Source organism: Pieris napi, chromosome 2 (genome assembly GCF_905475465.1).
Source record: "Pieris napi chromosome 2, ilPieNapi1.2, whole genome shotgun sequence".
In the NCBI taxonomy this organism is placed as follows: Eukaryota; Metazoa; Arthropoda; class Insecta; order Lepidoptera; family Pieridae; genus Pieris; species Pieris napi.
Window position 1 is genome coordinate 9741094 of NC_062235.1, and position 19210 is coordinate 9760303.

Sequence of the window (19210 nt, forward strand, 5' to 3'; positions counted from 1 at the left end):
ATTAAATCAATTTTGTCTTAATTAGATCGATTATCTTAGAAATTTTGTGTTAATGGTGGATTCTAAACACATTACCTATTATAATATTTTTTTATGTTAACCAATAGTAACTCACAAACATAGTAAAACAAATATATTTTATTAATAATCACTTTTTTCTTTAAAATCTTAAAGTCAAACCTGATATGCTATCTTTAATGCACGCGACTGTCACGTTTGAAACACAAATGAAACGCGTTTCATTATTAAAACTTTACATCAATTTATTATGAAAATAAAAATTATAAAACCCTATGTCAGCTCGTGACTATCTTTCTCTAGAGCGCTCAAAACGTCACAACGTTATTAAAATAACCGAAATTATTTTCAAACTTTGTATACGTTTATTGAGCAGTATAAAAGTACTCTATTACTATATCCCCTGCGTTGTAAGTCAAGTGGGATATCTGTTAATTGTGTAATATATTGATAATAATTTATGATAAACTTGATATTAAAAGCGGCAGCACTTATATGAAATACGCCACGAACTGAGATGTCGCAGTTACCAGTGTAATATTGGTTTAGCATGTGTTTCCTTGTTGCATGACTATTTATTGAAAGATTTTTATTGCGACAATGACTTTTACTAAAATTACTAGTCTGTGTTTAAAAGTGAGTGCATTAAAGAAATGTATTACGGGGAGGCCTTTGTGCCTGCAACGGGACTTTAGTGTTAAAAGCCGTCATTTAAGTGTAAGTATTTTTTTAAAGTGTAAATAATAATTTAGATATTTATTAGTGATAAAATATTACAATATCGACTAATAGTTGCGACATAATTTTTAACGTTTGCATTTAATTAAGTAAGAGCAATATTTCGCCTAAAATTTAAAACAATTTATTAAGGTGGAAATTTATAAAATACTCGTCACAATTTTCAAAAGATATTTAATATTTATGTAGATCTGTTAATTATATTTCATTTAACAAAATATATTCGAAGTCAAAATGTAATAAGGGTCACCTCAATGTCATATTAAACCTTTTATTATCTTCATTATATGATGTTTGAGACTTGAAGATTGAATGAATATTATTAACGAAGAGTTCAATATGTACATAATTGCTTAATGAATAGACCTAATTAAAACCAGACTAAGTCTAAACTTAATAAAACAGAATTTACATAAACTAAATTATCTATGACTGAGAGGTAATAAATTTATATCTTAAAAATATTTTATATCTTGTCATTCTTGGAACTTACATTTTAATAAAATATTATTTATTATTTAGAATTTAGATTCTTTGAAGAACATTTTTATTAAATAGGTATAAATTTACATGACATTCAATCATGAGTCTTTCTATTTAAAAGTTGATTCGTAATTGAAACGTATTTATCTTAGTTGAGCGAGCATTATTATCTCTAGACCTCCTATTCTACACAGTTTTTCCCGCGTTCAAACTCTCAAGGCAAAAACATTTAATAATTATCAATAAGTAAGTAAGATCAAGTCGTTAAGGTTATACAGTTCGTTTAATAAAACTGGTATATTTGTTTGGGAATAATATTGTCGCGGATTAAGTAAATAGTATATTTTTTTTTGCTTTTCGTAGGATGATGAATATGATTTTAAATTGTTTTAAATTGCTTTTTAGTACTAACATCTGAAATCCTTATGGTGAGGTTTAAATCAATTAACGATCGACAAATAATTCTACGAAATGACAGAATTCTGAAAATTAATTAAATTGTTATGGCTTCACATTGGCGCCGTTTGACATCAAAACGTTCCATAGACGAGATAGAATTCTTAAACTAAAGATGAACTGTGATACATATTGTACATTATAAAGATATTTATGACAATTCAATCACAAATGATTAACAGTTCATCACCGTGAAACGAACAACCACAGGTATAAGTGCTTTAAAGTTAAAGAAATCGGTTTTGTTAAAATAAAAATTGCGGGTAGAACGCAATTTATTATCAGCTAAACAGACTGCAAACGTGACATTACAGAGCTGACCATGGCCAAAACAACACTGATCTGCATGAATGCATAGCTAAAGCATAATATACACGTATGTTTGCTATGTATTTATCATCAGAAAGTCCGTATTTATCGACATAAGCTCATAACTTAATGATTTCGTTTTGTTGGTTTATATTATGTACACTCACATTTAAGTTTGTCGTATCAACGCTGATAAATGTTCTCATTTCGTTTATCATTGTATGGATTCATACGCGGCAGCTGCTCGTGACAGTTACGGTTACGTTTAGAAATAGGTCAAAAAGGTGTATTTTATTAAAAAAATGTAATTTCGTGAAATAAGGAAAAGAGGTTCTTGTGTTTTTTTATAAACGGCTCGTTATTTCTTTTCTTTTATTACTGGCCAGTTTGTACATCATGTTACGTGCAAGGTCTTGGTTTGTCTTTGGAAGGAGGTCTTATTCCGTTATTGGAATCGATTCATTATCAGCTAGAAAAATAAACACAGGCCAAGAGGTGAGTTTAAACTAAACTCGTGTTTTTAATAAGTACTTTATTATTAATTGCTTTATCAATTGAACTTGAAGATAATGTTTGTGTTACTAAATCTTAAGGTTAATTATATAAAGCATATCCTGTCTTTTAATATGTTCGAAAGCCATGGTTACCTTTTTTAATTGGCTTACTTTTGATGCTTCGGATTATTTTAAATGGTTAAAATTGAACATTCATTAAACATTTTACGTTATCTTTTCATTTGTCTTTTTATACATTACAATATACCAAAATATGTTTTATGCTTTGAGCAAAAATGTAGGTATAAGATATAAAAATATACAGTTACGTATACTATTTAAATTACAATAAATAGAAAGATATTTACTTATAAAATAATAAAAACAAATAATATTATCTTTTTCTGCACACAATGACTTAGTAGATTAATGTCAGCAAATAAGATAGGTCCTTGTGTATATGTATAAACTAGGTGTAAGGCTACAGGGCTTCCAATCGTGATTGCGATTTCCATATTAAGTTTTCATACACAGTTCCGAGTATGCAAAATCAGTATATGGATATTGAAAGATCGCATAAGCAATGTTTTCTAACGCGCCAGCCAGCCATTCGTTAAAATATAATATTGAATCTATCAATGATGTTGGCGTTGGTTTACAGCAATCTTTATTTTAAAATCTCATCTAATAAAATAATCTATGTTATCATACATACTGATATACCTAATTACAAGTTTTATAACCTAATCATTGTGATTAGTAGATACCTTCAACGATGGAAATGTTAGTCATTTGATTGCAATGCAAATAGAAAAAACTGTTTGAGGTTGAATGAAATCTTTGAAATTTCGTTTATTGTACTAAAATTTATAAGGTAACTTCAATAAAAACAATTAGACATTATGATAAACAGTAGATATACTTATTGAAACGTATATGCGACCATGCTTAAATTTATAAACAAAAATACAATTTTAAACTGGCACGTAATTAAATGAAAAAAGAAATTCAGATATTCAATTGTCAACTGTCAATTGAAAGTTTGCTGCGTTGGCGGCATTTATATTGGCGCCAATTTAGTATTCATAATAACCACTTTTGCACATATTTATTAGACCTTGAATTAATAACGTGCATTTCCGTACACATATTATATAGCTACACTACGTATTAGAATATACTGTGGTTGAGACAAGTTCATATCAATTACCGCACGTGTTACATGCGTGAGTACGTTTATTGTATTGTAAATAAAGATTGCTTATTTATTTTATATAACGATACCTACTAACAAGCTTGTCATTGTCTTCGTATGTATTTAATATATCTGTTTTATCCTTTATACTAAACATGCTTTCTACAACGTTTTTTTATAAACTCACTCGTGTAAAAACTTAGAGGATAGACAGTTGACACTTGACGGGTAGGCACTTCTAAACAGGGTGGTGAATATTTAAAGACCTTAAAATGTAACAATGGTTAAATCTTTTGAGCCTAGCTCAATTATTATGCCAGCTTCTGGAATTTAGTCCAACGCGGAAATTAAATTTTTGGTGGCAGGAGATTGATTATTCGGCGACATCCAAAGTAATCTTATAGGATCGCATTAGTGTACTTCAAACTAAGAATCTTAAATAAGAAACTTTATCAATTTATACATTTTAGTGCATTTTGAAGTCCGTTCTAGTTTCGAATGTGAAACAAAGTATGCGCCATGGGGGACTGGTACATATAGCGATCAAAAATATTAAAAAATAAAATAATATTTATAGGTTTACTTGTCGTTTAATCTTTTATTGTTTTGATATAAAGGACCCTTTGAAACTTCCGAGTTTTTATATCCAAGCGTCAGCAACTTTGCAAATTGATGACCAGCTTTAACTTTGATCCTTTTTGCAATATAAATCTTCTTAACATCCTTCTCTACTTAAAACTTAAGCTTTAATTAATTATGATTGAAAAATTCAATTCTTTACCGAATCCAAACTTTGATAGGCAAAGCTTTTTGATACAAGGAAATGAAAGTGCCTGCCAATAATTTATATCTATTAATATTTGTAAGGTAAGCCAGCCTTTTGTGTGAACCAAACACGTCGGGAATTAAACCCAGGACCTCAGGCAAAGACGCCATGTACGTTTACCATTGAATACCTTGAAAACTTGACATACATACATATTAGGCTATTCTCAGAGTCAAATCAAACTGAAGTTATAAAAATATATAATCTAATATATGCATATTGTTATGTAGTGTTAATTTTAAACCCTACAAATCAGGTATTTTTATCACAAAATAATACTGATAGAGTCACTACTATTTTATTTTAGTATGTAATATAACTTCCTTTGAGGATATCTGAGAAATCGTTATGAATTTATAAGTGCATCTTAGTATTTCTAATAATGTTTTTATTTCAGTATATACATTCTTTTCGCAAAAAATATATTTTATTCAGAATGAATTTAATTTTATTCGAGATCGAGATACGAAATTCAGTTGCAATTTTTTCTTTGTCCTTGCTATAATGAGCAATTTTATAGTTTCGCCTTTAGTTAGAATAGGTGTTCAATAAAAACAGTTACAATGTATAAATAAACAACTTTCAAATTTTCCATCTAGAAAATTCTACGAACCGAAACTAACATAAAGACGAGAAAAACTGCTTTGTAAAAATATTACTTTAATTATACTGAAATTAAATTGTATAATTAAGTATATACTAAATGTTGATTGTTGATACCGAAGCACGTGTTTCAATAGGGTTATTGTGAGCACGCGTTACCAATAAAGCGTCGAGACCGATCTTTATAGGCTCGTAAAAGAAAAGGGACGGTTTTACAACACCCAATACTTACAAAAATCCTATATAAAGTAGCAGACCTTCATAATTTTTAGTATAATAAGCTTTCGAACAACGGTCTGGAGTACCGTATGATCACAGTTATCGAAAGATGGTGTTGGACAATTGTAAAGACTCGGATTTAAGACTTTCGGATCGTTGGAGTTTCGAGTTTGAATACGATGTTTTAGAATTTAGACTATACCTTTTTGTACTTAGCTCAAGCTTGACACTTGAAAAGCCTTGAAGTGCTCAGATACTTTCTTTATCTTGTTACACAATACAAAGTTCGAGAAACTTTGAGAATTGTTTCCGTACGTGACTTGATATTTAGTTATTTAATTTAATAATTTAATCATCTTTACTTATACTTTATGATCTTGATACCTTTAATTTTATGTAGTTAATTTAATTCAGAATTCCTTTATTTCTGTTATAGAGTTCAAATGTCGACAAACGTGCATTGGGTAGTACGGAGCGAAAACAACGAACATTCTCAGATAGATCGCAACTGAAATTTGCGAGGCGTTTAGTGGTCAAGTTGGGAAGTGCAGTTATCACGAGAGAGGATGGAAATGGACTAGCTTTAGGACGATTGGCTTCTATTATTGAACAGGTAAATGGACCTATATTTCTTAGATAGTATTTACGGTTGAGATAAAACTACATCTGCGATTTTCAATTGATGTGATTTTCAACATGACAAAACTTCTATTTCTTATATTTTAAAGAGTTAGAGTTATATATTTTATAGAAAAATTCGAATAAGACTATGCATAAAAGTAAAAAAAAAAATTCTATCGCGCCGCGTTTCATGGAGCTAGGAAAACAAATATTGAATACGTTATGAGGCAATTCAAACTACTTGTTAGTAGTTTAGTATATTCTACTGCAGTACAATGGTGAATGTATTACAAGTTATTAAAATCACCATGAGGTGTATCCATTATCTAAATTGTAGGTAGCAGAATGCCATCACGAAGGTCGAGAGTGCATCATGGTGACAAGTGGTGCGGTGGCCTTTGGAAGACAAAAATTAACACAAGAACTTCTTATGTCATTGTCTATGAGGGAAACACTTTCTCCCAGTGATCACACAAGAGAGGTAAATTTAAATATAAGTTAATTTTTTAGACATCTTCTATTTAGAATTCATCGTGAAAATTCATTTCACCATGAAATTACTTAACCTTTTTCATCCTTAAACAAGCTTGAGCAATACCCTTTTTATTTAAATTAAAAAGTAACGGCATCGCAAAAGAAAAGAGCTTTTTCTTTTAAATCTTTATTATACCATAGATAATGTTTTTAAATATTTGTCACCTAAATTTGGCTCTTGTTTTATATATTGTTAAAAAATATATTTGAAATAAATCCACCACAACAAGACTTAAACCTCTGCAGTATCAACTGTACTTCAGGAGCCTGTCACTTCAAAGTTCATATAATTAGAGATATTCAAACATGATTAATTCTCAGTTTAAGAAGGTTTTTACATCTAGATCAGTTTCTGTTAGTGATCGAGTTTTGTTTAGTGACTGGGCAACACCAGGTATTTTTAAAAGCAGAATAAGATTATTTGAATTATATAATGAAAGGAACCATGATCATAGTGAAAGGTTTAGGGAGTATGTTAAAAATTACTCTAAGACTTTTAAGAGAGCCTGCGCTGCCGCAAAATCTTTACACATTAAAAACAAAATACGATCTTCTGCAAACAAAATTAAAACTACTTGGAATATTATTAATTCTGAAATAGGAAGAACCACAGTTAAGAATAATGATTTTCATCTTAAAATTAATGATATAGATGTTAGGGCGGATTTGGAGGTGGCAACCGAGTTTGAATCTTTTTTCACTAATATTCCTGTATTAACAACTCAAACTTTGTTGTCGTCTTCCGGCTCCGCATACAACATACTTAAAGACTGTGTCGCAGAATGTGGGACAAGTTTTGAATTTACAGTTGTTAGTGCTAAGGACATTCTAGATGCATTTAAAGATTTGGAAGTAAAAAAGTCCACCGATCTTTGGGGGTTGTCAGTTCAAATAATATCCTCAATAATTGAATGTATTTCCCCATTTCTGGCAATTGTGTTCAACTCTTGTGTCGCATCTGGTGTGTTTCCGGACTTAATGAAGTTAAGCAAGGTGATTCCACTCTTCAAATCTGGTAGTACAACCGATCCTACGAATTTTCGCCCTATCTCAATTTTGCCTACACTGAGCAAAATTTTTGAGAAAATAATTTTAAAGCAAATGCTAAAGCATTTTAACAGACAGAATCTTTTTCACTCCAAACAATTTGGATTTACTAAGGGTCGGTCTACTGCAGATGCAGGTGTGGAACTACTCAAAAATGTATTCGAGGCTTGGGAGAATTCACAGGATGCTTTAGGCATATTCTGTGACTTGTCCAAAGCTTTTGACTGTGTTTGCCATGACACACTTATCAAGAAACTACACCACTATGGCATTAGAAATAAGGCTCTTAGACTTCTCAGTTCATATTTAGACAATAGAATACAAAGTGTAGATATTAATGGCAAAAAATCAAAAGGATCTGTGGTAACTATGGGTGTTCCGCAGGGTTCAATTCTAGGTCCTTTCTTATTCCTTATCTATATCAATGATTTACCTTTTTGTGTAAGGGATGATCACAAAATCCTATTATTTGCGGATGACACTTCGCTTGTTTTTAAAGTTAAGCGTCAACTTGAAAATTTTGACCAAGTTAATTTGGCCCTATCTAAGGTTGTCCATTGGTTTAATGTTAATAATCTGCTTTTGAACTCAAGTAAAACTAAATTAATAAAATTTTCTACGCCTAATGTGAGACAGTTAAGCACCAATGTACAACTGAATGGAGTAGAGTTGGAACCTGTTGAGTCAACTGTTTTTCTTGGCATTACTGTTGACGCTAAACTACAGTGGGGCCCACACATTAACAAATTGTCTGGAAGGCTCAGTTCAGCTGCTTATGCTGTAAGGAAAATTAGACAAATTACTGATGTGGATACAGCCAGAATTGTTTATTTCAGTTATTTTCATAGCTTGATGACGTACGGCATTCTCCTTTGGGGAAACTGTGCGGATATTAATACAATCTTCTTATTACAAAAAAGAGCTGTCCGCGCTATATATAACTTAGGTCCTAGAGTTTCTCTCCGAGAGAAATTCAAAGAGATAAACATTCTGACTGTAACTTCACAATATATTTTTGAAAATTTACTTTATGTTCACAAAAACGAACCGGATTTTGTCAAATTGTCTGATCTTCACTCCCGAAATACTAGGAACAAAAATAATTTAACAGTTCATGCTACTCGCCTTCATAGAATAAGCAACTCGTTCATGGGTCAATGTATACGCTTTTACAATAAACTTCCTATGGATGTTCGTAAACTTCCCCTTAAGAAATTTAAATTTTTTATTAAATCAAAATTATTAACTAAAGGATATTACAGGATATCCGATTATTTAAATGATAGAAACGCCTGGGATTGAGCTGCTCGCTTATACAGCTATCGCTTGTGTTTTTTTTAAGCTGTCTTTCACTTCTTTTTTTTTTTTTTTTTTTGCATGTTGTACATATTTACAATCTGACATGTCTTGTGCTTTTGCATATGCATTTTATTTTATTCTATTGACATGTTTGTGCTTAGTGCATATTCATTTTTTTACATTTTTTTTTCTCTACATTACTGACATGTTTTGTGCTTAGTGCATATTAATTTTTTCTTTTTCTACAATACTGACATGTTTTGTGCTTTTGCATACAATATTTTACACTTTGACATGCCAAGTGAATAATGTTTATATTACGATTATATTTTTCAATTTCATTATTTTTTCCTTGCTTTAAGGTACACCTTAAAGATACATTTTGTATCCATTGTAAGTGTAAACATTATGCGGGTATATCATAAACTCTTTTGCTTGATTTATAATTTGATACATTTTAGTCTATAGTTATTTTGGGCTGGCGATCTGAGTGAGTTGTTGCCCCACATATTTTTATGGTGCCACTGGCGGTATTGTTGTGTACCGGGTTGTGCAGCTCCCTCAAAAATGGTTGAGCTGCATGAGCTATTCGGGGCATGCTAGCCGTCTGCTGGCGCAGGCTTGCTCAGATCGATCTGGTTCTTTCTTCCAAAGACCAGTCCAGTAAATACTCTGCATTTGTTTACACCAACTTATTAATTTATCATTGTATTATCTGGACTATAAAAGAGACTAAGACCCCCGAGTTTGTTTCGACATTTCTTCTCAGGGCAGTCAGTTAGGAAATGTCGACTTCATCTAGTTTAGGAAGACATTGTAAAAGTGATTTATATAGTCCTACTTGCAAGAATAAACTATTTCATTTCATTTCATTTCACTTAAATTAACAATTAACATGCATATAATAATTGTTAATTTAAGTTAGTTTGAATATCTCTAATTTTTAATAATTATTTCATTTAAAAGTAGACATGCCACAAACAGCAGTATTTCATTTCAATTATAAATAAATACCCGTTTATTAATTTAATTATTAGCTAATAGTAAATGGCATGTAAGCTGTTACAGCCGTACTAATGTGAACATTCAAATTAGTCATTAATATGATTAGTTAACAGTTTAGGGTGCTGAATAATGTAGATAATCCGCAGGTGTATGGGCAAATCTGCATAGATTAATCAAGTACAATAGAGCAACATTAGTGATTGGAGGCCTCTACTCAATAATTGATTGTTTCTATTTGTATTATCCCATTTCAGTGACGTTTATTGAACTAAAATCAGTTCATTAGAAGTTATAATGATAATATTGATTGAGTTCTTGACCTTAGAAAGATAACCTTAGTTAACGTACATATTATATCTTAACAATAACTATTAGATTTAATTGAAGTTAAATTATGACTTATATCAAAATGTACATATTTGAAACATACTCGTATACTTAAAGTATGAAATATTTGGAAACTATTTCAAAAGAGTTATTAGAGTTTTAAATACGTAGAATGTTACGAATATTCTAGGTGCGCTCGGAGCTAAAATATGTTCAATAATCCGTGATATTAGTCTTCATGCCTCTCAGAAGAATGTTCTTGGCTTTGTATAGTGTACGTTACATACAAGGCACTTAATTTTATATCGTGATGTGGACAGGAGTTATTTATTGCAGGATGCTGGGAGTATATTGGATCCTCGGGCCGCGGCTGCGGTCGGTCAATCCGAGCTTATGTCAATGTATGATGCTATGTTCTCGCAATATAACGTAAAAATTGCACAGGTATGATACTTATAAATAAATTATTAAAATATTTTACTGTACGGTCGTAATAATATAATAATATAATATAGTCATAAAAAGTTAGCCTAACTTTTTAGGGTTTTAATATGTGTATGAAAAAGACGGTCAGACATAATATATAATAAAAGACAGACAGTATAATTCACGAAGTATTTGTTTAGCTTTATATTATTGTATACATACATAGTAGATTAAAATTGTGTTCAATATATTATAGATAACCATTGATTAGATCATTTTGATAATAAGTTTACAACCCTAACACAGTTGAAATGTATGAATTTAATGGACCGTAAAATGAGAAAGGTTCCTAAAATAATTATAATAGATTTTATTATCACGAGCTTTTGGTTTAAAAACTAAAATATTGCAAGGGTTAGGACGGACTGTTAAATTAATTACTCTTTTAAATTAAAATGTCTGCATTTGATAAAGTTTTCGTGTTTTCAATTTATAATTACAGTTATAAGAGTACATATTTTAAGCTTTTTTTAATTAATTTCAAAATGCATTGGGTCCACGAAGAATATTATATTTTTACACATAATTTATTTGGGAAAAGATAAAAAAAATACATAATTTTTTTTTTGTTATATGTTTAATTTATGGAAGTAGCATTGCATTATAAATGCACACGCAAGACGATAACTTATAAAGCAAAGGACTTGATACAGTAATTAACTATTGTTGACAATCGTATACAAAATATGATACATATATATAACTATAACACCATATTACGAGTATATATATAACCTATAACATAGGCTTTGTCATCATAATATTTCTATGTTATAGTAGTCAAATTATGACACCATATTGAAATCGGCATCGGTAGTATACTTGCTGATGTAAGGAGATCACAAGATTTAGCTACTTTGTTGGTATTTAAGACAAGATAGTCATAGAAGACATTGTACATGGTACAGCACGAAAGATTTAATTAATATTTTAATTATGCTAGTTTGTAACTTCGCAGGATAAATTACAATCGTTGTAGGAAGTCCTGTTGATAAATTACACGGTTTGAGAAGAAAACTATTTTAATATCGGTCGCCTGAAGAAACAGTGCCTTTTCAGTATCCCACTATACATTACGTCAAGTAGAAACTTCGACTTTAATGCGAAACAATTTCCGCTACTAGGAATTAGTAGTGGAATAAAATTCGCTTTAGTGCGGAAATATTTTGTTACGGAATTAGTTTTAAACTTAATTTATAACATCTCACTTCGCGTCTTTAGAAATAAAATAGAATTGCATTTCATTAAGAACAAAGTCTTTGTTATTTACCAGTTAAAACTTGGGTAATTGCAAACGCTTGTACCTTTTCTTTTTTTATAAAGTGCCATTAGCATTTATTTACAATGCTAAGTACGAGACTCTATGTATTCAGTAACTGCTATTCAAAGGCAGTATAATTCAAAGACAAGTTTTGGCGCGGTCAATCTGCCATCTGTCAAACTATGACAATATTGTTTGCCTTGCGTCCGGTCTAACGTATTCTTTATAAATTATTAATCAATTCTACTATCTCATAACTTACGAGTATTAGTAAATTGATTTACTCAATACAGTTCTATTCAAAACATGACGTCGTAAATCGTTTTACACCTAATAGACGTTTCTTTGTTCTCTTCATTTATAATCTCATAAACAACTGTTCGATACATTGAGTATCATGTTATTATTAATCACTACTGTTCCTTTAGCACATATTGGTTATGCTATAATACTCAATGTTTTTATTATACTAGTATTTTGTTGTATATAAATAGCTAACAAAACAACAACTTATTATGACGTAAATTATATTGTTTGAAAAAAAAAACCTTTAATTATGCATCCAATTTATTGATATACTCTATATTATAGGTATTAGTCACCAAACCAGACTTCTACAACGAGGAGACACGGAAGAATTTATTCTGCACCTTATCAGAGTTGATATCATTAAACATAGTGCCCATAGTTAACACGAATGATGCCGTCAGTCCTCCGATGTATATTCATGATGACACTGTTGTACCTGGAACAGGGAAGAAGGTAAGAATAGTGGTATTCGTTTTTATGAATAAAGTTTTGTTTGAGCATTTATTAAGGGTTTAAAAAGGACATATTTTAGGGTACTGAATGAATTTTTTACATTATAATGAGACATTGAAAAGGATCATAATAGCAGTTTTCAATTTAAACGCAGTTTTTTTGCAAGTCACATAGTTTTAGCGCGCCTACTAATTACTGCACTGAATTTTGTGACCAAATAAACAATCTTGCTATCGTCGTTTGGTATAGGTTCAGAAGGCATTAAGTAAACATCATGTTTTTTTAATTCCTGATCTTTGTATGTAACCCACTGTACATAATTAAACAACGTAGTCACTAGCCAATATGGCGAGTTAATAGTTATTTATACATATTATTTAACAATAAATAAACAAGCAATCATTATTCACACAAGACTAATAGACAGAGCGTAAAATTAGCAAGATTATTTATGTGTTTACATTAATCTAATTAATTTGTACTTAAATATCAGATAATTTTTTCGCTTCAGTTAGAGCTTCATATTTATCAGTTTTTACGATACCCAGTATTAATGTCGTCCTTTTATTAGTTTCTAAATAATTCGTGGATATCCCTACGGTCTTTATTCCAACAAAAAGAAAACTTATATTCAATCCTCCGGTGTGAGACTCCGTAAAAATAATCATAGTAATATCAGTAATAATGTTAAATCTCTACTTCTACCAGAAACATGTCGAGCGAACTATATTTTCTTATTTGGTACATCATAAGACAAATACCACACTTATATTTTGCATAGAAAGTACCATTTTTATTTATAAAAACCAAATCATTTATAACTAAAGTACTCTTTTGTCTATTTATAATAATTTATCATGAAACAGATATAACTGTAATACGATTATTCTTCCTTTTTATATCAATAAATGAGGTGATAAACGTTAAAATACTGTTTAGAACTACATCTAGATACATCTAGAACTTTTAATAGTTCTCTACAAGCGTTACTAAATCGTACTAAAGCCTAATCGTACTAAGGGCGATATCAGATGCAATCTTTACAGTATCGTGGATAGAATGGTCATTGTTTCTTAGCTGTGTTAACTTTAACCACCTAATTAGTATATCCAAGCCTCGTTGGCAATACTGCAAAACCGTGCTAATCTACATTCAGTCAATTCGAACCTAATGCAAAGTTTAATGCTGACTGTGGGATGAAACTTTACTGTTACGACAAGATGGTTTCCCCAGTTATGATGCCATTCAAACGTCATGCTAAACCCTAATGGGTACTTAGTTTCGGGGAGCGCCTTAAAGACTGCTTATTGTTGAATTCTATCACAGTGTAAGCATTGCGAGGTGATGTAAATGTCTTTAAGATATTTTGTCGTACTTTTTATTACAAAAATATTCATATTAGCATATTGCTTTTGCTGTAAAGAATATGTCTTTTTTGCATATAGATTTGAATCTACATTGTTTAGTCAATATTGTATTAAAACGAAATTGTTACAACCTTATTTTTAAACGTACTTTAAACCTTCAACAGTAATTGAATGTTTTAATAATCTCGTGTGTCACTCTATTTATATTAGTACATTGGTTATTTAACGACTTATTTTTTTTAGGGTATAGGTATAAAAGATAATGACAGTCTATCAGCTCTCTTAGCAGCAGAGATCCAATCAGATCTCTTAATTATGATGTCAGATGTTGACGGTATCTACAACAAGCCACCGTGGGAAGACGGTGCCAGAATGATGCACACGTACACTTCTAAGGATAGGGATCTAGTTCAGTTCGGTCAGAAGTCGAAGGTAATTCTTGTTATTCCAAAATAAAGTGGGGCATTCAATAACTTTTTACATAAAATTCCTGACGCATTTTTATAGGTTGGCACTGGAGGTATGGATTCTAAAGTTAACGCCGCAACGTGGGCTATGGCGAGAGGTGTAAGCGTAGTGATTTGCAACGGCATGCAAGAGAAGGCTATTAAAACTATTATCAGTGGCCGAAAAGTTGGTACATTCTTCACAGATAGTCCCACTACTTCTACTACATCTGTGGACGTAATGGCTGAAAATGGTAAGAGTACATACTTCGTAATAAAATTGTGAAATAAAAAAAATCATTTGTTATTATAACTCAACAAGAGTTCTTGTTTATTAATTTAAAATTATTTCAGCTCGATCGGGAAGTCGCGTATTACAACAGCTAAGTCCAGCTGAAAGAGCCTCAGCTATTCACTCCTTGGCTGATCTTCTTGTTGAAAAGAAAGATCTCATTCTAGAAGCCAACTCTAAAGATTTAGAAGAAGCAACTAAAGGCGGCTTAGCAAAACCACTCTTGGATAGACTGGCATTGAGTCCAGGAAAGTTGAAAACATTATCGATAGGCTTAAAGCAAATTGCCGACTCCAGTTACGAAAATGTCGGAAGGTTGTTGCGCAAGACAAAATTGGCTGAAAATTTGATTCTGCGTCAAGTCACAGTTCCCATTGGGGTTCTACTTGTGATCTTTGAATCTCGACCCGATTCTTTACCACAAGTCGCAGCCTTAGCTATGGCTTCTGCGAACGGGCTTTTATTGAAAGGAGGCAAGGAAGCAGCGTATTCAAATAAGGCTTTGATGGATTTGGTTAAGGAAGCTTTGCAAAGTGTTGGAGCTCAAGATGCCATATCATTAGTATCTACACGCGAAGAAATCAGCGATCTGCTTGCGATGGAGAAACATATAGACTTGATCATACCTCGAGGCTCGTCAGACTTAGTTCGCAGTATTCAAAAGCAATCGCAGCACATTCCAGTATTAGGTCACGCTGAAGGGATATGTCACGTTTACCTGGACAAAGATGCAGACCCATCGAAGGCATTGAAAGTCATAAGAGATTCGAAATGCGATTATCCGGCCGCATGTAATGCAATGGAGACTTTACTGATCCACGAAGATCATTTATCGGGAAGTTTGTTCACGGATATTTGCAGTATGTTGAAGAATGAAGGTGTCAAAATTAACGCTGGGCCGAAGTTGTCCGGGCATTTGACGTTTGGACCGCCCCCAGCAAGAAGTATGAAGCATGAATATAGTGCTTTGGAATGTTGCATCGAAGTTGTGAGTGACATTGATGAGGCGGTGGATCATATTCACAAGTTTGGCAGCTCACACACTGACGTGATTATAACGGAGAATGGTAAGTCGCAGAGTTAATAACATTCATAATATACGTCTGTCAGAATAAAATATTTATAACGTGCCTGTGAGAAATCGGTTTTAATGATAAGGATTTTTACTAAGGGAGGACTAATACCTAATGAATTATGTATTTTTTTAGAAAACGTGTTTCATACCGTATTGTCACTAACATTTACGTTTTATTCGCATGTCTATTGCTTTCAAAAGAATATTATATGTATAACTCACGCAAAAAAATACAAATTGTTTATTATGATTGTATGTAGGTATCTCGCTTGCAATTCATGAGTTGCTACCAAAATAAAGAAGAAGAAGCCCAGTTCTTTAGAAAGCTGGGGACACGTCTAACATGAGAAGGGGCCCCTTTAAGACTCAACTCATTTGATGTGTAGCAGAGGACTATTACTACTAAATTAATATTGTGTAAATAAAACCAATTGTGAATTGCAGATAATACAGCCAAAACGTTCCTCAACTCAGTAGACAGTGCCTGTGTCTTCCACAACGTGTCGTCGCGTTTCGCAGACGGATTCCGTTTCGGACTTGGCGCCGAAGTTGGTATCTCCACGGCGAGAATACACGCTCGAGGTATTTATGATTTATTATTTCGGATGGAAGTAGTAGGCTATATAAAATATACACTGTTGACGCACACATATGTATGATTTTTGCGTCATTAGAGGACTATACATTGAATACCATATGGAGTACTGCTCTCACCTCTGGGCGGGAGCTCCCCAGTACCAGCTCCTTCCACTTGACCGTATTCAACGAAGAGCGGTTCGAATCGTCGACGACCAGTCACTTTCAGTGCGGCTTGATCCCTTGGCGTTGCGTAGAGATGTGGGATCTCTCTGCATCTTCTACCGCATTTACCATGGAGAGTGTTCAGAGGAGTTGTTCGGTCTAATACCTGCAGCTGAGTTTCATCATCGGACGTCAAGGCAAAATACAAAATACCATCCGTATCACCTCGACGTCCATCGTTCCACAACAGAGCGTTTTCTAAGGCAGTTTTTGCCGCGCACCACCACTATGTGGAACCAGCTGCCCACAGAAGTATTTCCGAACCAATTCGACTTAGGGTCCTTCAAGAAAAGAGCGTACCAATTCCTGAAAGGCCGGCAACGCACTTGCGAGCCTTCTGGCATTGTGAGTGTCCATGGGCGGCGGTATCACTTAACATCAGGTGAGCCTCCTGCCCGTTTGCCTCCTATTACATAAAAAAAAAAAAAAAAAAAAAATACAACTTCAACGTATATTAACATAATTTTCTAATTACGTTTCGAGTTTCAGCAACCGTGGTTAGCGAAAGTCTACTGTCAAAGTGATAAACTCGCGTTTATATCTGTTAAACAAGTTAAAAAAAATGTATGTGTAGTTTAAAATTGTGATTAAGACTTTATTATTATCACTTTACACATATTTTTGTGTTATTCTAATGCTGGTTTAATAATTTGAGAAAATTAATAAATAATTACGCCGGAGTCACCAATATAATATTCATAGTTGTTTAATATATAAGTTTAATGTCCGCTCTCAACAAATTGGTATATGCAAATTAAACGCGCTACATATGAACCCCTACAGGACATTATTAGAATATGGTTAGATAAAATTTACTTTAAAATTATTTCACTAATTCTGAAACATTGCATTTGGTACCAGTAAATAGCAGAATCATAGCTTTAAAATTTAATCTTGAATTATGTAACTAACTTTTGGCGGCCGCGGGTCGCAAACAAAACTTCAACATCTGCTTAACTTTTGGCGTGGTTTTCAAAATAAATAGTAGAGCTTTACAATAGAACCTCTATTGAACCTCTTTGATTCATTAATTACTTAATTAAACAGGTCTATTTATTATAGATAAATGTGAGTGATATACACAAATGTCAACAATGTGTTTCAATGTCACACATATTAACTTAAATTAATTTAATATACTTTTATATGAATTTCTGTGACTGATACAGTATTTTATATATTACGTAGAAGTTTCCTCATAATGTTTTACATCAACGTACAACTAATTATTCTATTTATGCACAGCCGAGCTTTGAACTGACCATTTTAGAGTCGAAAGTCTCACGCTTAACCACTAGCTGGAAATAAAATTATAATAGATATTTTAATGTGATATAGCTTTTTCATTTGTACTCTCAGTGGTTATCCACAATCATAGTTAAGTTATTGAAATAATGATATTCCTAAAAATGTGTATATATACGAGCGTTCACACAAACCCTTCATTGCAAATAGAGAAATCAAGTTTAATATGGCATAAATATACAATTGTTGTTGTGTGTTCGAGGAATCTCTCAATTTGAACTTAACTTAATTTTCAAAATTATAGACGACTTTTAGTAAAAATACAAGTTTATTTTTGTTGTCAAATGATGTTTTTCAATAGATCTTTGTTCACGTATATCCGCTGGGATAAGAGAGAAAACGTCTGGATTGATTTTTTTATAATGTTGATTTGAAAATCTTTCATATTTAAAATTCTTATAACTTTAAATGTATATTTGTTCCTAAAAATACCACTTAAATGCAAATATTTGCTTAATGTGTATAATGAATACTCGTTAGGTCAGTCATTATGTGTATTGACCAAACTAAACTATTCATCATCAGGTCCTGTGGGTGTCGAAGGTCTTTTGACAACAAAATGGGTTCTAGAAGGAACCGATCACACTGCAGCTGAGTTCAACGAAGGCAAGCGTCAATGGCTCCACGAAAAACTACCTATAAATTGACTCGCACATTTTCATATATTGCTGAAAATTATATATGGGAATAAATATTAATTCTAGCTCCACATATATCATACCACCACATAGATACATCTATCATCAACCTAAATGTTTTTTGTTAGGAGTAAATGTTTAATAGTTTAATTTAAAATGTGTAACTACACAAAAGTAATAATTTTATTTATTTATGATTATATGATTTTAAGTAAAAAATAGAATATTTGTATTTTGTATTTGAAATAAATGTTTTTTATGTGTATCATAAATTATTTCGTCTCTGAAAAGCGAAAGTAATTAAATTACTAATGAATAGCAATTAATATTATCACAATCACGCTATAATCGAAATTGAAATTACGTTTGTACAACCCATGCATATTCAATTAGGTTTTAATACATTATTTCTTATGCATCATTTAAATATACTGAATAATAAGATTAAACATTTCTTTGTCTGCCAATGCGCTATAATTATTAAAAAAGAAACAATTTTATTCGGATATATCCCGAATCCGAATTGGTATTATTAATACGAATGTGATGGACTCATATTTGTGCGTTATATTTCGCAAACCCGTGGGACTGAGGTTGCTATGA

At 31.8% G+C, this 19210-nt stretch overlaps 1 protein-coding gene across 2 annotated transcripts; it reads left to right on the forward strand.

Annotated features, from left to right (window-relative positions):
• Window positions 1–495: 495 nt before the first annotated feature.
• On the forward strand, window positions 496–18768 carry LOC125061093 (delta-1-pyrroline-5-carboxylate synthase). Of its 2 annotated transcripts, none has more exons than XM_047666293.1 (10): window positions 496–735; window positions 5778–5954; window positions 6300–6443; window positions 10511–10618; window positions 12513–12683; window positions 14294–14482; window positions 14558–14750; window positions 14851–15855; window positions 16308–16445; window positions 18495–18768. In XM_047666293.1, the coding sequence occupies exons 1-10, from the start codon at window positions 619–621 to the stop codon at window positions 18614–18616; spliced, it is 2364 nt and encodes a 787-aa protein (XP_047522249.1). In that variant the 5' UTR covers window positions 496–618; the 3' UTR covers window positions 18617–18768. The 2 variants fall into 2 exon arrangements, with proteins under 2 accessions (XP_047522249.1, XP_047522259.1); XM_047666303.1 differs by lacking the exon at window positions 496–735 and adding an exon at window positions 2225–2499.
• The last annotated feature ends 442 nt before the right edge of the window (window positions 18769–19210 follow it).

What these genes read in the sequence shown, in the direction of transcription:
- LOC125061093 (XM_047666293.1), top strand. Translation starts at nt 619, where the DNA reads ATGACTTTTACTAAAATTACTAGTCTGTGTTTAAAAGTGAGTGCATTA. An exon ending in TTAAAAGCCGTCATTTAAGT is followed by an intron (nt 736 to 5,777) that starts GTAAGTATTTTT and finishes TTTCTGTTATAG; the next exon opens with AGTTCAAATGTCGACAAACG. An exon ending in CCAGTGATCACACAAGAGAG is followed by an intron (nt 6,444 to 10,510) that starts GTAAATTTAAAT and finishes TATTTATTGCAG; the next exon opens with GATGCTGGGAGTATATTGGA.